This window comes from Dendrobates tinctorius, unplaced genomic scaffold (assembly GCF_039654945.1).
Source record: "Dendrobates tinctorius isolate UK_male_01 unplaced genomic scaffold, ASM3965494v1 ptg000179l, whole genome shotgun sequence".
In the NCBI taxonomy this organism is placed as follows: domain Eukaryota; kingdom Metazoa; phylum Chordata; class Amphibia; order Anura; family Dendrobatidae; genus Dendrobates; species Dendrobates tinctorius.
The window spans coordinates 1,385,849-1,406,198 of record NW_027361846.1 but is presented as its reverse complement, the minus strand read 5'-3'; the positions used below and the strand labels follow the sequence as shown (position 1 = coordinate 1,406,198).

At 49.2% G+C, this 20,350-nt stretch overlaps 1 protein-coding gene across 4 annotated transcripts in view; it reads left to right on the top strand.

Moving 5' to 3' along the window:
• The window catches only part of SLC4A2 (solute carrier family 4 member 2), a 395,791-nt gene that overhangs the window by 324,962 nt on the left and 50,479 nt on the right, over window positions 1–20,350 (top strand). For all 4 annotated transcript variants that reach the window (XM_073551714.1, XM_073551713.1, XM_073551715.1 and 1 more), the window contains 10 exons: window positions 2,755–2,966; window positions 3,363–3,496; window positions 3,789–3,969; window positions 4,625–4,760; window positions 4,855–5,029; window positions 5,106–5,214; window positions 5,854–6,038; window positions 14,768–14,981; window positions 15,059–15,274; window positions 15,650–15,798. In XM_073551714.1, coding sequence (XP_073407815.1) covers window positions 2,755–2,966; window positions 3,363–3,496; window positions 3,789–3,969; window positions 4,625–4,760; window positions 4,855–5,029; window positions 5,106–5,214; window positions 5,854–6,038; window positions 14,768–14,981; window positions 15,059–15,274; window positions 15,650–15,798 — 1,711 coding nt within the window. The remainder of the gene's footprint in view (window positions 1–2,754; window positions 2,967–3,362; window positions 3,497–3,788; window positions 3,970–4,624; window positions 4,761–4,854; window positions 5,030–5,105; window positions 5,215–5,853; window positions 6,039–14,767; window positions 14,982–15,058; window positions 15,275–15,649; window positions 15,799–20,350) is intronic.

Here is a 20,350-nt window from a genome sequence, read left to right as displayed (position 1 = left end):
GTCAGGGCTGTGCCGGTTAGTTGTCAGCGCTGTGCCGGTTAGTGGTCAGGGCTGTGCCGGTTAGTTGTCAGGGCTGTGCCGGTTAGTTGTCAGGGCTGTTACGGTTAGTTGTCAGGGCTGTTACGGTTAGTTGTCAGGGCTGTGCCGGTTAGTTGTCAGGGCTGTTACGGTTAGTTGTCAGGGCTGTGCCGGTTAGTTGTCAGCACTGTGCCGGTTAGTTGTCAGGGCTGTGCCGGTTAGTTGTCAGCACTGTGCCGGTTAGTTGTCAGGGCTGTGCCGGTTAGTTGTCAGGGCTGTGACGGTTAGTTGTCAGGGCTGTGCCGCTTCGTTGTCAGGGCTGTGGCGCTTCGTTGTCAGGGCTGTGGCGCTTCGTTGTCAGGGCTGTGGCGCTTCGTTGTCAGGGCTGTGGCGCTTCGTTGTCAGGGCTGTGGCGCTTCGTTGTCAGGGCTGTGCCGCTTCGTTGTCAGGGCTGTGCCGCTTCGTTGTCAGGGCTGTGCCGCTTGTTAGGGCTGTGCCGGTTAGTTGTCAGCGCTGTGCCGGTTAGTTGTCAGGGCTGTGCCGCTTCGTTGTCAGGGCTGTGCCGGTTAGTTGTCAGCGCTGTGCCGGTTAGTTGTCAGGGCTGTGCCGGATAGTTGTCAGGGCTGTGCCGGTTAGTTGTCAGGGCTGTGCCGGTTAGTTGTCAGGGCTGTTACGGTTAGTTGTCAGGGCTGTGCCGGTTAGTTGTCAGCGCTGTGCCGGTTAGTTGTCAGGGCTGTGCCGGTTAGTTGTCAGCACTGTGCCGGTTAGTTGTCAGGGCTGTGCCGGTTAGTTGTCAGCGCTGTGCCGGTTAGTTGTCAGGGCTGTGCCGGTTAGTTGTCAGGGCTGTGCCGCTTCGTTGTCAGGGCTGTGCCGCTTCGTTGTCAGGGCTGTGCCGCTTCGTTGTCAGGGTTGTGCCGCTTGGTTGTCAGGGCTGTGGCGCTTCGTTGTCAGGGCTGTGGCGCTTCGTTGTCAGGGCTGTGGCGCTTCGTTGTCAGGGCTGTGCCGCTTCGTTGTCAGGGCTGTGCCGGTTGTTAGGTCTGTGCCGGTTAGTTGTCAGCGCTGTGCCGGTTAGTTGTCAGGGCTGTGCCGCTTCGTTGTCAGGGCTGTGCCGGTTAGTTGTCAGCGCTGTGCCGGTTAGTTGTCAGGGCTGTGCCGGTTAGTTGTCAGGGCTGTTACGGTTAGTTGTCAGGGCTGTGCCGGTTAGTTGTCAGGGCTGTGCCGGTTAGTTGTCAGCGCTGTGCCGGTTAGTTGTCAGCACTGTGCCGGTTAGTTGTCTGCGCTGTGCCGGTTAGTTGTCAGGGCTGTGCCGGTTAGTTGTCAGGGCTGTGCCGGTTAGTTGTCAGGGCTGTGCCGGTTAGTTGTCAGCGCTGTGCCGGTTAGTTGTCAGGGCTGTGCCGGTTCGTTGTCAGGGCTGTGCCGGTTAGTTGTCAGCGCTGTGCCGGTTAGTTGTCCAGGCTGTGCCGGTTAGTTGTCAGCGCTGTGCTGGTTAGTTGTCAGCGCTGTGCTGGTTAGTTGTCAGCACTGTGTCGGTTCGTTGTCAGGGCTGTGCTGGTTAGTTGTCTGCGCTGTGCCGGTTAGTTGTCAGGGCTGTGCCGCTTAGTTGTCAGGGCTGTGACGGTTAGTTGTCAGGGCTGTGCCGGTTAGTTGTCAGGGCTGTGCCGGTTAGTTGTCAGGGCTGTGCCGGTTAGTTGTCAGCGCTGTGCCGGTTAGTTGTCAGCACTGTGCCGGTTAGTTGTCTGCGCTGTGCCGGTTAGTTGTCAGGGCTGTGCCGGTTAGTTGTCAGGGCTGTGCCGGTTAGTTGTCAGGGCTGTGCCGGTTAGTTGTCAGCGCTGTGCCGGTTAGTTGTCAGGGCTGTGCCGGTTCGTTGTCAGGGCTGTGCCGGTTAGTTGTCAGCGCTGTGCCGGTTAGTTGTCCAGGCTGTGCCGGTTAGTTGTCAGCGCTGTGCTGGTTAGTTGTCAGCGCTGTGCTGGTTAGTTGTCAGCACTGTGTCGGTTCGTTGTCAGGGCTGTGCTGGTTAGTTGTCTGCGCTGTGCCGGTTAGTTGTCAGGGCTGTGCCGCTTAGTTGTCAGGGCTGTGACGGTTAGTTGTCAGGGCTGTGCCGGTTAGTTGTCAGGGCTGTGCCGGTTAGTTGTCAGGGCTGTGCCGGTTAGTTGTCAGCGCTGTGCCGGTTAGTTGTCAGCGCTGTGCCGGTTAGTTGTCAGCGCTGTGCCGGTTAGTTGTCAGGGCTGTGCCGGTTAGTTGTCAGCGCTGTGCCGGTTAGTTGTCAGCGCTGTGCCGGTTAGTTGTCAGCGCTGTGCCGGTTAGTTGTCAGGGCTGTGCCGGTTAGTTGTCAGGGCTGTGCCGGTTAGTTGTCAGGGCTGTGCCGGTTAGTTGTCAGGGCTGTGCCGGTTAGTTGTCAGCGCTGTGCCGGTTAGTTGTCAGCGCTGTGCCGGTTAGTTGTCAGCGCTGTGCCGGTTAGTTGTCAGCGCTGTGCCGGTTAGTTGTCAGCGCTGTGCCGGTTAGTTGTCAGCGCTGTGCCGGTTAGTTGTCAGCGCTGTGCCGGTTAGTTGTCAGCGCTGTGCCGGTTAGTTGTCAGCGCTGTGCCGGTTAGTTGTCAGCGCTGTGCCGGTTAGTTGTCTGTGCGGCACAGATATATTGGTTAGCTACATGTATGCTGTGATGTGGTGTTGCAGGTGATATTTGGTGCTTCGGACATTTGTTTATCCTGCGCTGTGACACTTATTTCTGTGTTTGCAGAAAAGAACAAGGACCCTGCACCTCCCCCAGTGTAGAGGGACTGGGTTCCTCTCGCCCTCCTCATAGGCAGCCACCCCATCGTAGCTATAGTCTTACGGAACGTAGGAGAATTGGCAGCATGACCCATCCTGAGGACGCCCACTACTATGTTGTGCCAACTGACGAGACTGAGGCTCAGACCCTGGCATCAGCCGACCTGGACTACATGAAGAGTGAGTAAGAAGAGTCCTATACAGAGTTGACCTGAGCCCTTTCTGCTCGCATTGTGAGGGTGTGGGGGCTTTTCTGAGGAGTTCTGAGAGGGAACCACTCACCCACAATGTATCTCCTGAGATCTCCACCATATCGGATTCTTGTAGTACTGGACCCAATGATGTGAAGCTTGAATCACCAAAATTATGTGACAACTCGGACCATTCTGTCTCTGATCTTCCAATTACTTGGATTAAACCCCAAACTCACCGAACCTTCCCCAAATACTGTACCAGATCCCTGCCCTAGGTGTGCACCCCGTGTGACGCCATGCTGACCATGTTTACGAGCAGTCTTCTTGCTTCATGGCATCCGGCTTCCTTACCAATTCATATTGCTTTTTTGTACATTTCCAGGTCATCGCTTTGAGGATCTTCCTGCTGTGCGGAGACATCTTGTCCGGAAGAGTAAAGGGCATGTGGTCCATATCAGCAAGGAGCATAAGGAGAAACACCCTCATCGAAAGAGTGTCACTCTGCAGCCCCATGAGGTGAGTAAGAGGCTCCCAACACCTGTGACCAGAGTCTGCGTGACACTAGGCATGTCTATGTACTGTGTGATGTGTCTACCAAATTCTGTGCTAGAAGCAGGATCCAAAGGTAGTCCACCTCCATAATACAACTTGCATTGCTGCTCGCCATGATTGTCCTCCTAGAGGTTCAATATGGACCCACAACATTGTGGGTGACCTGTGTCTCTATTACGGCCATGTGCATGAATCCTCCAGTCTGCCGTGTGCATTCGTATAATATCCACACATGTATAAACCTTCTCACTTGCAGGTGTTTGTGGAGCTCAATGAGTTAGTTCTGGACAAGCATCAAGAATTACAATGGAAAGAAACTGCTCGCTGGATCAAGTTTGAGGAGGATGTGGAAGCTGAAACAGATCAGTGGGGAAAGCCACACGTTGCCTCTCTCAGCTTTCGTAGTCTCCTCGAGCTCCGTCGAACACTGTCACATGGTAAGTAGAACCTTAAGAGGTACAGCCACTGCAGAAAGTGGGGAATGAATGAGGCTGGGATCACTAGCTGATGTTGATGACCTGATGATGATGACTCAATGAGGACTCAGTGATGACATGATAATAACTTGTGATGACCCAGTGATGACCAATGATGAACTGATGAGGACATGGTGATGACCCTGTGATGTCTCAGTGATGACCTGATGACACAATAATCACTTGGAAATATGTTTGTGATGACCCAGTAATGAGTCAGTACTGACAATAATCCAATGATGACCTGGTGATTATGATGATCTGCTGATCCAATGCTATCTCAGTGATGACCCAACGATGAGTTGGTAATGACAAAGACCCAGTGATGAGCCGGTGATGACAATGATCTAATGATGTCTCAGTGATGACCTGGTAATTGGCCGATGGTGACTTTGTGATGTCTCAGTGAGGACACAGTGAAAACACAGAGATGACCTGATGACATGATCAATTGGTAATGACCTTGTGAAGATCCAAGGATGAGCCAGTAGGGGTGAGGTATGAGGGTGGTCTTATGTGCAGTGTTGGATACAGGGTCAGTTTTGGGCATATCTGTGGAGGGTAGGACTTTGCACACCTCATGGAGTATAATTAAAGCCTTTTTCTTTTCCCATAGGTGCTGTTCTTTTAGACCTGGACCAGAGGACTCTGCCTGGAATTGCTCATCAGGTGGTGGAGCAGATGATCATCAGCGACCAGATAAAAGCAGAAGACAGAGCCAATGTGCTGAGAGCTCTACTCCTGAAGCACAGGTCTGTACTTACATGTATGACAAGTGCATGAAGCCTTGCGTGTCCACAACATCATGGAACATCATGAAACATGTCGCTTCATCTTTGTTTTCAGCCACCCAAGTGATGAAAAAGACTCATCGTTCTCCAGGAACATATCAGCCGCCAGCCTCGGCTCTCTGCTCGGACATCACAGCACTAATCATATCTCCCAGAACAGTGAACCCAACCTGACGGACCCTTTAATGGGTGGCGACCCCACAGAAACCAAAATTGACCTAGATCGTGAGGTGAGATACTGGTGAAGTAACAGCCTTTCAGATCCATGATCGCAGCGAGTCAGTGACCTCTTTCTGTATTATCCAGCGTGAATCTCTTCCTTCATTGCCCACAATCCAACGCTCCAAGTCTAAACATGAGCTGAAACTCTTGGAGAAGATTCCAGAGAATGCAGAGGCCAGTGTGGTGCTCGTGGGTGAGTGTCTTGTAATCATATCACGTGCACACGGTCACATTACATGACGCCACCAACAATGTTGCATTGCCACAAGCAACAATAATGCAAGGCATCCACCAGCTATGATGACGTGATGCCGCTGTCGGCGATGAAGAGAAGCCGGCAGCAATAATAACGCTGCACATCCACTAGAAGTGCCACCATTAACAAAGACGATGTAATGCCACCGGCATCACTGTAATGACCCCGCCACTAGCAATGTTAATGCAATGCCACCACCAAAAACAGCAACCTGGGCAATGAAACCTGCCGCTGTCTTTAACGAGCAGTGCCATGCGTGTCCACAGGTTCTTTGTGGTATTGCAGATCATCCCCTATCTACTGTGATAGCACCGAGCTGCATTACGGGACAACCTGTAGACTGATGGAGCAGCCATGTTTTTCAATACTTTACAACCCTGCTAAGTGGGACGTGGACGAAAAGTAATGACAGGACAGACATTTCCTTCCAGGACTGACATTGTGCAATCACGTCTCCTCAGAGCAGGCGGTTGTGGTATCTGATGTGGACCTTCTGTGCAGAGGACATCTCCTCTTTTGCGTTAGTTATATGTCACTACCCATCAGCCCACTGATCTGGGTTTTTATGTGTCTCAGGTTGTGTGGAATTCCTTGAGCAGCCGACCATGGCATTTGTGCGTCTGCAGGAGGCGGTGGAGCTGGACTCAGTCCTGGAAGTCCCCATTCCTGTGCGATTCCTATTCATCCTGCTGGGTCCTAGCACATCCAACATGGACTATCATGAGATCGGGAGATCCATCTCCACTCTTATGTCAGACAAGGTAACACTAAACCGCCTTACTACAAATTGCACCCCTGACCATAACGGGGACTGCACCTCGGATATCATTCCTGACCATAACATGGACTGTCCCCCCGATATCAGCCGTGACCATAGCAGGGACTGTCCCTCAGATATTGGTGCTCACAGTAGCAGGGACTGCCCCCCAGATATTGGTGCTCACCGTAGCAGGGACTGCCCCTCAAATATCGCCCCCAACCATTGCAGGGACTGTCCTTTAGATATCGCATCCTGTCTATTGCAGGGACTGTCATGCAGATAAGCCCCCCTGACCATGGAGAAGAGTGTCCCTCAGATATCACCCCTGACCATTGCAGGGACTGTCCCTCAGGTGTTTCCCCTGATGATTGCGAGAACTGTCCCTCAGATATCATCCCTAATTATAGCAGGGACTGTCCCTCAGATATCACCCCTGACCATTGCAGGGACTGTCCCTCAGGTGTTTCCCCTGATGATTGCGAGAACTGTCCCTCAGATATCATCCCTAATTATAGCAGGGACTGTCCCTCAGATATCACCCCTGACCATTGCAGGGACTGTCCCTCAGGTGTTTCCCCTGATGATTGCGAGAACTGTCCCTCAGATATCATCCCTAATTATAGCAGGGACTGTCCCTCAGATATCACCCCTGACCATTGCAGGGACTGGCCCTCAGGTGTTTCCCCTGATGATTAGGAGAACTATCCCTCAGATATCATCCCTAATTATAGCAAGGACTGTCCCTCAGATATCACCCCTGACCATTGCAGTGACTGTCCTTCAGGTGTTTCCCCTGATGATTACGAGAACTGTCCCTCAGATATCATCCCTAATTATAGCAAGGACTGTCCCTCAGATATCATCCCTAATTATAGCAAGGACTGTCCCTCAGATATCATCCCTAATTATAGCAAGGACTGTCCCTCAGATATGACCCCTGACTATAGCAGTGACTTTCTCGACATATTACCCCTGACCATGGTGTGGACTGTCCCTCCGATATCATCCTTGTCGATAGTGATGACTGGCCCTCAGGTATCACCCCTGATTATGGTGTGGACTGGCCCTCCGATATCATCCTTGTCGATAGTGATGACTGGCCCTCAGGTATCACCCCTGATCATGGGGTGGACTGGCCCTCCGATATCATCTCTGCTTTGTCCGAAGTGTGTATTGGTTTGGGGGTTTCCTCTGCTTGGTGTAAAATCCGTGATGAAACATAACCTCAGTGACTGATCTTTAGTTTGTATTCTTTTCCTTTCAGTGGTTTTTTCCCTTAGTGTTTTTTTCTCAGTTTCTCCACTCATCTTCTCTTTTCTTTACCTTTAGGCCAATCTCTGCTTCTCCATTTTGATCCTCTTTATATGTTTCCTCCTCGGTCCTTTACCTTTCTGCCTAGTCCCTGCTTCTCCATTTTGTTTCCCCTTGTATGTTTTCCTCCTCGACCCCGAACCCTTAGGCCCAGTCCCTTCTTTGTTTTGAACCTCCCTTTATGTCCCCTTTTCTGCATCTTACTTTTAGGCCCAGTCCCTACTTCTCCATTTTGATCCTCTCTCTATATCTCTTCCTCGGCCCTATACCTTTAAACAATTCCCTACTTCTCCATTTTGATCCTCCCTTTATGTCTCCTGCACGGCCCTTTACCTTTAGGCCATTCCCTTCTTCTTTGTTTTGATCTTCTCTGTATGTCTCTTCCTCGGCATACCTTTAGGCCCAGTCCCTGCTTCTTCGTTGTGACCCTCTCTATATCTCCTACTCAGCCTTTTACCTTTAGGCCATTCTCTACTTCTCTGTTTTGATCCTCTCTGTCTAGATCTCCTCCTCTGCCCTTTATCTTTTTGGCCTAGTCCTGGCTTCTCCGTTTTGGTCCTCTCTCAATGTCTCCTCCTCAGCTCTTTACCTTTAGGCCTAGTCCTGGCTTCTCAGTTTTGACCCTCCCTCTACGTCTTCTGCTCGGCCTTTAACCTTTAGGCCATTCCCTGAGTCTTCGTCTTGATCTTCTCTGTATGTCTCCTTCTCGGCCCTTTACCTTCAAGCCAGGCTCTGCTTCTCTGTTTTGATCTTCCCTGTAAGTCTCATCCTTAGCCCTTTACCTTTAGGCCAGTCTCTGTGTCTCCGATTTGATCCTCGCTCTATATCTCCTCCTCGGCCCTTTACCTTTATTCCCAGTCTCTACTTCTCGGTTTTGATCTTCCCTGCATCTTCAGCTGCCTCAGTTTGCTCAGCAGAATCCACACACTGCTATGTTCTCCCAGAACACTGCACACAATGTGAAAACATCTCCTGGCTCTAAATAAAAACCGTACAGAGATGAGATTTAACCCTGTCCTTCCCAGCTTTCCAAAATATCCTCCCCCTCTGCCCAAAGACTAGGGCTGGGCACCATCTGCCAACCAACAGTGGCTACAGGGACCAGGTTTTTTTTTAGGATGGGGGCATGGCCAGTTCTGTATCGCCTTTCCCACCTTTTTCACCACCTTATAGGGTCCCCGTAACTTATTAAGGAACTTGTTTTCCACTGTGGGAGCTAACAAAAGTACCCAATCCCCAGGAATAAATTGTCTCACTTGAGATGACAGATTATTCCTCCTAGGCCTTGATGAGGTGCTCTTTTACCTGGCCCTCACTTTATTCCTCCTGGGCCTTGATGAGGTGCTCTTTTACCTGGCCCCTCACTTTATTCCTCCTGGGCCTTGATGAGGTGCTCTTTTACCTGGCCCTCACTTTATTCCTCCTGGGCCTTGATGAGGTGCTTTTTTACCTGGCCCCTCACTTTATTCCTCCTGGGCCTTGATGAGGTGCTTTTTTACCTGGCCCCTCACTTTATTCCTCCTGGGCCTTGATGAGGTGCTCTTTTACCTGGCCCCTCACTTTATTCCTCCCGGGCCTTGATGAGGTGCTCTTTCACCTGGCCCCTCACTTTATTCTTCCTGGGCCTTGATGAGGTCCTCTTTTAGCTGGCCCCTCACTTTATTCCTCCCGGGCCTTGATGAGGTGCTCTTTCACCTGGCCCCTCACTTTATTCCTCCCGGGCCTTGATGAGGTCCTCTTTCACCTGGCCCCTCACTTTATTCTTCCTGGGCCTTGATGAGGTCCTCTTTAAGCTGGCTCCTCACTTTATTCCTCCTGGGCCTTGATGAGGTGCTCTTTTACCTGGCCCCTCACTTTATTCCTCCTGGGCCTTGATGAGATGCTATTTCACCTGGCCCCTCATTTTATTCTTCCTGGGCCTTGATGAGGTGCTCTTTTAGCTGGCTCCTCACTTTATTCCTCCTGGGCCTTGATGAGGTGCTCTTTTACCTGGCCCCTCACTTTATTCCTCCTGGGCCTTGATGAGGTGCTCTTTTACCTGGCCCCTCACTTTATTCCTCCTGGGCCATGATGAGGTGCTCTTTTACCTGGCCCCTCACTTTATTCCTCCTGGGCCTTGATGAGGTGCTCTTTTACCTGGCCCCTCACTTTATTCCTCCAGGGCCTTGATGAGGTGCTCTTTTACCTGGCCCTCACTTTATTCCTCCTGGGCCTTGATGAGGTGCTCTTTTCCCTGGCTCCTCACTTTATTCCTCCTGGGCCTTGATGAGGTGCTCTTTTACCTGGCCCTCACTTTATTCCTCCTGGGCCTTGATGAGGTGCTCTTTTACCTGGCCCCTCACTTTATTCCTCCTGGGCCTTGATGAGATGCTATTTCACCTGGCCCCTCATTTTATTCTTCCTGGGCCTTGATGAGGTGCTCTTTTAGCTGGCTCCTCACTTTATTCCTCCTGGGCCTTGATGAGGTGCTCTTTTACCTGGCCCCTCACTTTATTCCTCCTGGGCCTTGATGAGGTGCTCTTTTACCTGGCCCCTCACTTTATTCCTCCTGGGCCATGATGAGGTGCTCTTTTACCTGGCCCTCACTTTATTCCTCCTGGGCCTTGATGAGGTGCTCTTTTACCTGGCCCCTCACTTTATTCCTCCAGGGCCTTGATGAGGTGCTCTTTTACCTGGCCCTCACTTTATTCCTCCTGGGCCTTGATGAGGTGCTCTTTTACCTGGCTCCTCACTTTATTCCTCCTGGGCCTTGATGAGGTGCTCTTTTACCTGGCCCTCACTTTATTCCTCCTGGGCCTTGATGAGGTGCTCTTTTACCTGGCCCCTCACTTTATTCCTCCTGGGCCTTGATGAGGTGCTCTTTTACCTGGCCCCTCACTTTATTCCTCCTGGGCCTTGATGAGGTGCTCTTTTACCTGGCCCCTCACTTTATTCCTCCTGGGCCTTGATGAGGTGCTCTTTTACCTGGCCCTCACTTTATTCCTCCTGGGCCTTGATGAGGTGCTCTTTTCCCTGGCTCCTCACTTTATTCCTCCTGGGCCTTGATGAGGTGCTCTTTTACCTGGCCCTCACTTTATTCCTCCTGGGCCTTGATGAGGTGCTCTTTTACCTGGCCCCTCACTTTATTCCTCCTGGGCCTTGATGAGATGCTATTTCACCTGGCCCCTCATTTTATTCTTCCTGGGCCTTGATGAGGTGCTCTTTTAGCTGGCTCCTCACTTTATTCCTCCTGGGCCTTGATGAGGTGCTCTTTTACCTGGCCCCTCACTTTATTCCTCCTGGGCCTTGATGAGGTGCTCTTTTACCTGGCCCCTCACTTTATTCCTCCTGGGCCATGATGAGGTGCTCTTTTACCTGGCCCTCACTTTATTCCTCCTGGGCCTTGATGAGGTGCTCTTTTACCTGGCCCCTCACTTTATTCCTCCAGGGCCTTGATGAGGTGCTCTTTTACCTGGCCCTCACTTTATTCCTCCTGGGCCTTGATGAGGTGCTCTTTTACCTGGCTCCTCACTTTATTCCTCCTGGGCCTTGATGAGGTGCTCTTTTACCTGGCCCTCACTTTATTCCTCCTGGGCCTTGATGAGGTGCTCTTTTACCTGGCCCCTCACTTTATTCCTCCTGGGCCTTGATGAGGTGCTCTTTTACCTGGCCCCTCACTTTATTCCTCCTGGGCCTTGATGAGGTGCTCTTTTACCTGGCCCCTCACTTTATTCCTCCTGGGCCTTGATGAGGTGCTCTTTTAGCTGGCTCCTCACTTTATTCCTCCTGGGCCTTGATGAGGTGCTCTTTTACCTGGCCCCTCACTTTATTCCTCCTGGGCCTTGATGAGGTGCTCATTTACCTGGCTCCTCACTTTATTCCTCCTGGGCCTTGATGAGGTTCTCTTTTACCTGGCTCCTCACTTTATTCCTCCTGGGCCTGGATGAGGTTCTCTTTTACCTGGCCCCTCACTTTATTCCTCCTGGGCCTTGATGAGGTGCTCTTTTACCTGGCCCCTCACTTTAATCCCCAGATCATCTTGCCTGATCAAATGTGAAAACGGAACACGGTTCCTGGGGAACAATAGGCTTTGAAAAAGAACGCCGGATCGTATTTGAAATGCTTTGCCTTTGTTTTTCTGCCCTCCCTACTTCATATATGATTGGATATTTAACCTTAATAAAGTTCAACCCAATTTTAACCAGAAACTGGAACCCATTGCTTTCTATTTTAGGTTGTTTCTTGCACACTGGATTGCACATGTTATAGCGAGATGAGTTTTCTCTCTGATTTGTGCCTTACAACATTTACCACCCTTACATTTTCCAGGGTTCCTTTCAAAGTTAAGTCCCTGAATTTGGCCGTTCCAAGTTTTCCTTGGACACCTCAGCTCAGGAAGATTAACTTTAGGTGACGCTTCCATATCCTTATTGCCAATTTTGTATGGACAATTGCAACTCGGCGGTTGCGGCCTGTGACAAGGTCTTTACCACTGTAACTTGGTTGTCAGCTGAGCCACCAGGCGATAACAATTACCCCCACAAATCCTAAAACAGGAATATCATGACCAACAATTCTAGGATGTGACAAGTTTTTGACCACTCCCACTTTGAAACAGCCTGTGGTTCCGTGACCCACATTGTCGACCCAGACCTTAGGAAAGTTCTTAGTGTCCCCATGAATACACATGACACCCACCACCTTCCCAAGAATTTGTACATATCGAAGTGTGCCCCTTCCAAGATCACCAAACTTTCAGAGTCCATAATTCCCATCACTTGGACACCATTCACAGTTACCTGGTGTTCCTGAGGTCCCTCGCCAGGAAGAGGAACAACACTGCATGCGGGGTAGGCGACGTAGGAGTAGCACCGGACGGCCTACTGAGCAGACCATCGGCTCCAAGATTAAGTGATAATTGGCTAATATATGACACCAGGGTACGACATCTCCAACAGACAGTGTTAAGAGCTGTACCCCTTAAACCCAGCTCTGACCTCTCCTGAGGTGGTAGAACGCTTTCTGTGGTTCCCCAATAAGTTATGGAGTTAGAACCTCTGCCTATTGCTTTGGGTGCAGTTTCTCCACTGTCTTAAAGGCAGTCAGGAAAGGCTCAATGTCATCTTCTAGAGTCATTTTCTGCAAAGCCTCCCATTCTATTCACCTCACACGGATACTGCCCCTTTGGCTGCCAGGAGAGCAGTCTGCAGATGCTGCTGCTGCACCTGGACTAATTGTTTAACAAGCTCCTCCATACTTTCAAACTTTGTGTTTGTAATACTATAGTCGCCTTTACACAGGACATTCAATCTTTACACTGCTGTCAGGAAAATATGAAGTATTTCCTATTGCCCTAAGGTACACTTACAGCGCTCTGGCTGCCCCACGCCCGTTTAGTTGTGTGGTGTAACACTGAGCTTCACATGCAGCTCACAAGCATCCCCCCTCGCAGCTGCAGCCCCTCTCTCTGCCTCTTTGAAATTCTGTCCTCTCCCCCTTCCTTCAGCAGATGGTCACTGTTATTACCCCTGGCCAGTTAAAGCCATTTTTTTTCAGCCAATATTCCTTTGTCTATTCCAGGTCAAATTTAATAACACACAATAATCCTAGAGACAGGAAAATATATTTCTAGAATCTGTAGAATTAGGGCTACGCACAACAGCGTTTTGCAGCCAGTATTGCCGTCAGAATCTGGGAAAACAGTTTCTGCCCCCCAGTAACATGCAGGTATGTCGTGTTAGGACTCAAAAGAAAGATAAATTCACAGGGAAAAATATAATACCCCTGGCATCACCCTGTGAGGCTCCCAGCAAAAGATACGGCAAGATAGGAGTTTTAATAACTTTTCAAAAGGAGCGTACGTCCTCTAACACAGCCCACCAAGTGAGGTCAGTAAGGGTGTAGTCCCTTGGTTTTGGGCCAAAGCATAAAGCTGAGATGCTCAATTGGGGAGGTGTCAGATGCCTGGAGAGCCAGCTAAGAAGCTGTGCTGATGAACAATTTTCCTTGGGAAGGCGCTCCTACCTTTTATCGACACGTCATATCTGTGACTGAGAGTAAGTTTCTTATTTTTATCCCTTTTATTTCTATCTGTTGTACATGCTGTATTTTGTCTCCTTTTTGTAATATCTTTTGTATTTTTGTAAACACTGCTGATATTTTCTGGAGTAAACTTATAAATTTACTACTTTCGTTCTTTTTGCTCTATGATTGAACCGACATGTACGCCACGCCAAATCACGCTACCTGTGCGGTGGTTCCTGACCTGATATAGGCTTTAGCAGCACAGCGTCCTGGTGGTATCGGGGAACCCTGGCAGTGTCGGATCGAAAGTTTAGGTGTATATTCCATGACTGGGGCTGATGATATACACACCGCCCTCACTGCAGAGTGCCCGATAGCGAGTACACGACAAGGCAGCCTCTTTGGCGACTACTTATCCTAGGGGCAGTTCCCTGACTGACCTGAGGATATGAGGGGTGCCAGAGAGCTGCAAGTTCCTAACTGAAAGTGGAAACAAAAGTTGTGGGGTGATATATCTCATGACAAATTGATTATATAGTCGCGTATGCGTTTGTGACAAATACTGTAGCTGCCTTTACCCAGGACATTCAATCTTTACACTGCAATCACCTGTGCTCTCCGGGACTTCACACCTGCATTTCTTCCACCAATTGTAGAGATTTTCTCTCTCAGGTAGTCGGTAGTGTTCATACAGGTAGTGCCGTCTGGTCCAAACATCTGAAATTTTATTGCTTTCATAATACCCTTTTTGAACCTCCCTGCGTGTCTCCTCTTCGGTCACAAAGGTATGACAAGACAAATAATAGCAGGTCAGGTGCACTAGTTCAAAACATTGTCCTTTCCCTCTCAACTTCTGGCCAAGGACTTGTTCCTCCTACATACAGACCTTGGTCCCTCACATGTGCGGCAATCCTGGCTCAATATGGTCAGCAACAAACGGTTCTATGCATCTCTCAGCAGAGTCCACGCTCTGCGCTGTCCCCCCCCAGCACACTGAACACAAAGTGAACCTATATCCTGGTTCTAGACAAAATCCAGGCAGGTGCCTCTAATCAAACCCTGCAGAGCTGGGATGTAACCCTGTCCTTCCTAGCTTTCCTACAGTCTCCTCCTCGGTTCTTTATCGTTTTCATCTTCCATGTATGTCTTCTCCTTGGTCCTTCACCGTTAAGTCCAGTCTCTGCTTCTCCATTTTGATCCTCACTCTATATCTCCTCCTCAGCCCTTTACCTTTAGGCCAGTCCCTGCTTCTCTATTTGATCTTTCCTGTATGTCTCCTCTTCGGCTCCTTACCTTTAGACCTCATCCCTGATTTTTCCTGTTGATCTTCCCTGTATGTTCTCCCCCTTGGCCCCTTATCTTTTGTCCTAGTCCCTTTTTCTCCATTTTGATCCTGCCTGTATGTCTCCTCCTCAGTCTTTCCATGAGGCTGCCTACTTTGCTGATGATCGTCAAGATCTCCTGAACGCCATTAATGAGTTCCTGGACTGCAGCATTGTGCTGCCGCCATCAGAGGTGATGGGAGAGGAGCTCCTACGGTCTGTAGCTCTGTTCCAACGTGAAATGCTGAGACGACGCCAAGGCCCAGAGAAGAAGGTCCTGGAGGAGGCAAGCACCGCACCAGAGACAGGTTGTCTTCTGTGTAATAAACTCTGCCGTCTTCTGTACATGCTTCTCCTGGCTCATTGTTGACTTTCTCGATTGTAGCTCTCCTTATAAAAGCTGTGGTGTCTGATGATGGTGGAGATGATCCTCTGCGCAGGACGGGTCAGCCATTCGGAGGTCTTGTACGAGATATCCAGCGGCGTTATCCAAAATACGCAAGTGATTTTCGTGATGCCCTAGATCCGCAATGCATGGCTGCAGTAATTTTCATCTATTTTGCAGCCCTGTCGCCTGCAATAACATTCGGTGGTCTTCTGGGTGAGTGTCCCCCGTGTATTGTATCTACAGTACTTCTTGAGCTTAAGCTCAACGCTAATCAATGAGTGACGTGAGGGGATTCAGCCTGTCTACTCATCATCAATGTCAGAGATATTGAGGGGGTACAGTGTGAGGCGTATTGAAGGGGGGCCGTGTTGGATGTTTTCAGAGGGGGTCAGTGTGGGGCTTATTGAGGGGCTGGCATCATCGGGTGTATTGAGGAGGTTGGCAGTGTTGGCCGCATTGATACTGACGGGCTGTCCTCTATTGAACGTTGTCTCCATGTTAGTAATGCTCTCTGTAAATAACAAGGATCCTCTGTGACATTAATGGCCGTGTTAACATCGCTCTCACATGTTACTGTTCTCTCCGCAGGTGAGAAGACGGGTGGTCTCATTGGGGTGTCAGAGCTTATCATTGGGACCTGTCTGCAGGGTGTGATATTCTGCCTCCTGGGGGCTCAGCCTCTACTGATTGTTGGATTTTCGGGACCACTGTTGGTGTTTGAAGAAGCCTTTTATTCGGTGAGGTGTTGCATATGGGTCTGTTGGGGAGGGTTGTCTGTGTACAGTTTTGGTGTATGTGTACCTGCTTTTTATTGCTAGCAGGATCAGGGGCTTTCTCACATTCAGGGGTCTGGTGTTTGGCCTACCAGGAACGTAAAGTCACAAGCTGCTGGTCTGCTGGTATCTGCATTTAGTTATCTGAGATCTGTGGTTCTTTTTCCTGAGAGCCTAGCTGCCAGACTTGGAGGCCAGAGGTGACTGACACTCCCCTTTATTTAAAGGGATGAATGGAAATGAAATGGATTATCAGGCAACTTATCCTGTCCTCAGATCCACCCGTTTGTTCCTTTCATTTACATTATTTCAGGGTGGTCAATAGAGAATTATTTGGTTTGCAGTGGGATCGGTGGAAAGAAAAAGGATAGCTTAAATGGCAACACAAGTATAGGAGGTCTAGGTGGAGCATTGATGGGTGATGGCAAAGTCAAGGAGGAGAAATGATGGATGATGGCGCATGGTGTGGTCTAGGTGGAGCAATGATGGGTGATGGCAAAGTCTAGGAGGAGAAATGATGGATGATGGCGCATGGTGTGGTCTAGGTGGAGCATTGATGGGTGATGGCAAAGTCTAGGAGGAGTAATGATGGATGATGGCGCATGGTGTGGTCTAGGTGGAGCATTGATGGGTGATGGCAAAGTCTAGGAGGAGTAATGATGGATGATGGCGCATGGTGTGGTCTAGGTGGAGCAATGATGGGTGATGGCAAAGTCTAGGAGGAGAAATGATGGATGATGGCTCATGGTGTGGTCTAGGTAGAGCAATGATGGGTGATGGCAAAGTCTAGGAGGAGTAATGATGGATGATGGCTCATGGTGTGGTCTAGGTGGAGCAATGATGGGTGATGGCAAAGTCTAGGAGGAGTAATGATGGATGATGGCGCATGGTGTGGTCTAGGTGGAGCAATGATGGGTGATGGCAAAGTCTAGGAGGAGAAATGATGGATGATGGCGCATGGTGTGGTCTAGGTGGAGCAATGCTGGGTGATGGTGTACGATTTGGTCCAGGAGGAGTAATGATAGGTGATGGAAAAACGGATGAAGAAGCTTCAGTGATGAAGACCAGTAAAAAAATGAAGTATTAAAAACGTAAAACTTTATTGGATCAGTTGCAAGGACATAAACACTGGTCACCACTAAAAATCCTGGGGAAACTAACTGACGCTTTTCAGATAAGAGCCTTACATAATGTCAAGGGGTCCTTCTCTGATACCACACAACAGAGCGAGGGAAGTGTGAACAATCCCAAGACCTTTATTATAGGCAAAATTAGAGGGTCCATAAACAATCCACCACACTGAGGATACAATAGTCCAGAACACGAATTAAGTTAAGTAACAGGATAAAATGTCCAGGGAGATGAGAGTCCAATAACCAGCAGCCAGAGGATAAAATGGGTCCATACGCTTCCCCTTCTCTCTGACGTGCTGTGTGATGAGATTTGATGTGGTCTCTCCATCTCAGGATCTTTTATACCCCAGAAAGGTAAGCTATTTTTAGAATTACCCAGTGTCCTTCAGTACACCCTCACATTCTGTTCCCTCTTTAGAAGTCAACAAACTAGTTTCATAATACAATGAACAATTAGCATATCAGTACACATCAATAGACAAAGATAAGCACACACTATGTACAGTCAGGCTGCAGACAGTAAGTGAGCTAATTCAATTACCAGCCTTTTGGAAGTTAATTGAGACTCCAGACAATGTGGGGAATACAAGAAATGATACAAGGCAACAAGAAAACATTATGAAAATCAGTGAAATAGAAATATGCACAAAATGATATCCACATAGCCTATCACACCATCACACATACCATGATTAAGGTTCTTATCTGAAACGCGTCAGTTGGTTTCCCCAGGATTTTTTAGTGGTGACCAGTGTTTATGTCCTTGCAATTGATCCAATAAAGTTTCTACGTTTTTAATATTTCATTTTTTCACTGGTCTTCATCGCTGGAGGTTCTTACCTCTTTTTTCCTTTCTACTGCTGACGTTCAATACTGAGACAGCTCTGTGCGATTCCACCTTATCCAGCAAGGTGCTTCAATATATGGTGAGCTGACAATTTACCCTTTTCCTTTCCTCTTGCTTCTATAATGATGAGTGATGGTGCATGACCGTTCTAGGTGGGGTAATGATGGGTGATGGCTTGTGGTGGGGTTTAGGTGGAGTAATGATGGGTGATAGCTCATAGCGGAGTCATTTGGAGTAATGATGAATGGGATGTGGATGCTAGAACAGCAATCCGCCCCATAATGTCTGACTATTGATCATTTAATTGATGACGCTGTGTGATTCTGCCAACATTCACTATCAGATCTCCCCAATACACATACAGGTCTCTCCCCTCTCCCATGCATCCCATGTGTGAGGTGATGGTTCTCAGATTGAGCTGCCAACTGAGGGTCTCCTCAAGCCTCTGGAACTTGCCTTGGATTCCATGGGACACAGGAGATCCCTTTTGCATTTCTTCGTATCCTCGATGGGGCCGTCACATCGTCATACTCTCACATTCCCCATTTGTACAAGCTTTGGATTCCTTAGGACACGGGAGGCTCCTTGTGCATTCCTTCCTACCCTTGGTGGCTCGGTAGTGACATAGCGTCCTCATACTTTCACTTTCCCCATTCATAAGTGGGCTGTATTCCATGGGACACAGGAGATTCCTAGTGCATTCCTTCGTATCCTCGATGGTGATTTGTGTAACAGAGTGTCACCCTCAGCCTGTACACATGGACTATACTATAATCAGGCCTACATTAGCATTCCTTCTCCTGACTCTAAAGAATCTACGTTTGGTGTTATATTTTCCCCGTCTCAATAAATGTTGTTGGATTGTTCATCGGCCTGCTGTCCCTGCCTGCTCTGTCACACACCCCGTCACAAACTGGTTGGCAGAAGAGGGATCATAGCAGAAGGAATGGAGAACAGCAGCTTGACAAAGAATGGAGACAGAACCTCAGGATACAGGAATTGGACTGTGGGGAACCTATATACAAAGGCCCGCGAATTAGGGGTCAGTTATAAAGGACTGTCCAAAGATCAGCTTATTGAAGTTTTAGAAGAAGATAGCTTTCAAGATGGTACTGGAGAGGGATTCTCAGAGCAATTGGAGGAAAGACGGGACCTGGAGGTAAATACCCGGAATGGTCAGTGGGTTGTGTCATATGAGGAGGAGATGGCATTGCTGGGGATGAAGCCTCCATAGAAGACAAATGGGAGGCCATTCAGAGAGCCAATGAAAGGCAGCTCGCTGTGGAAGCAGCTAGAAGCCCCAGGCAGACATTAATCACAACACCCACCATGAGGGAAGCCTCAAGAGTGTCCCACAAGGACTTAAAGCTGTTCAGTGAGGCTTCCAGGGACATTGAGGGATTCTTCCAAGACTTTGAAAATCAATGTCAGTTCCAGAAATGGAGTGGGTCAGACATCTGGTGGGGCTCTTAGAGGGTGGAGCTGCGGAAGCATATCGAGCTATGGACCCTCGGTGGAACCGTGATTATAAGGATATTAAGGAAACCATCCTGGAACATTATGCGGTAACTCCAGACACTTACAGGACTCAGTTGCGCTTGTTAGCCTGTAACTGGGAAGGCTCTTTGATCCTATGGGCGTACGTTTTAAAGCAGTCGTGTCATCGCTGGCTGGAGGGAGAGGTGGCCTTGACTTGGGAGACCATCATCCAGGACATCTTAAAAGAACAGTTCTTTGTCCTGCTGATATCAGGGAATGGGTGCATGAGAGAAAACCAGCGACAGTAGAAAAAGCTGTCGTTTTTGCTGATGAGGATTTCACCATCAAGCCTCAGTGGAAAAACTTACTGGTTGATGGAGAAAAAACTACCAGCACCCCACCACCAGCGGTGCCTTATTTTTTAGTCCACAAGGTTTGCTGTCTCACTAGGCCACCACCTCATGTTGATACCCATATGACTTACCTTCCAGCTAGCCCTGCCTCCTCCTCTGGAATGCGACAAGGAGAGAAAGGAGTAGAACACAGGTGTTATGGATGTGGGAATGCCTGGCATGTGCAGGCCACATGCCCAGCTATCCAGTGGAGAAATCATTCTCAACCCCAACAAACACCTTATGCACCTTCACATGGAATTCAGCCTCCAGGTTCCCTTACCTCCGTCCCCAGAGTGCAAATGGGAAGGAGTAACATAGTTAGCAAGGCCGAAAATGCCATTTATGCATCCAGCTCAGCCAATATTCCATCAGAATAAATCCCCAGATCTACGTCCTTCTAAAGAACCTAACAATAACTGTAAGGTACAATATCGTTACGCTCCAGGAAGACATCCAGGCCTCTCTTGATCCCCTCGACTGAGTTTGTCATCACCACCTCCTCAGGCAGGGAATTCCAGATTCTCACTGCCCTAACAGTGTATCTGCAAGACACCTGCCCTCAGATTCAATTGAGGAGTGACCCTGCACCAAATCAGCCTATCAATTATTTACAGCCAAATACACTGGAGGAAGAGGTGCCACCCCTCCAAGTTGATTTGCTA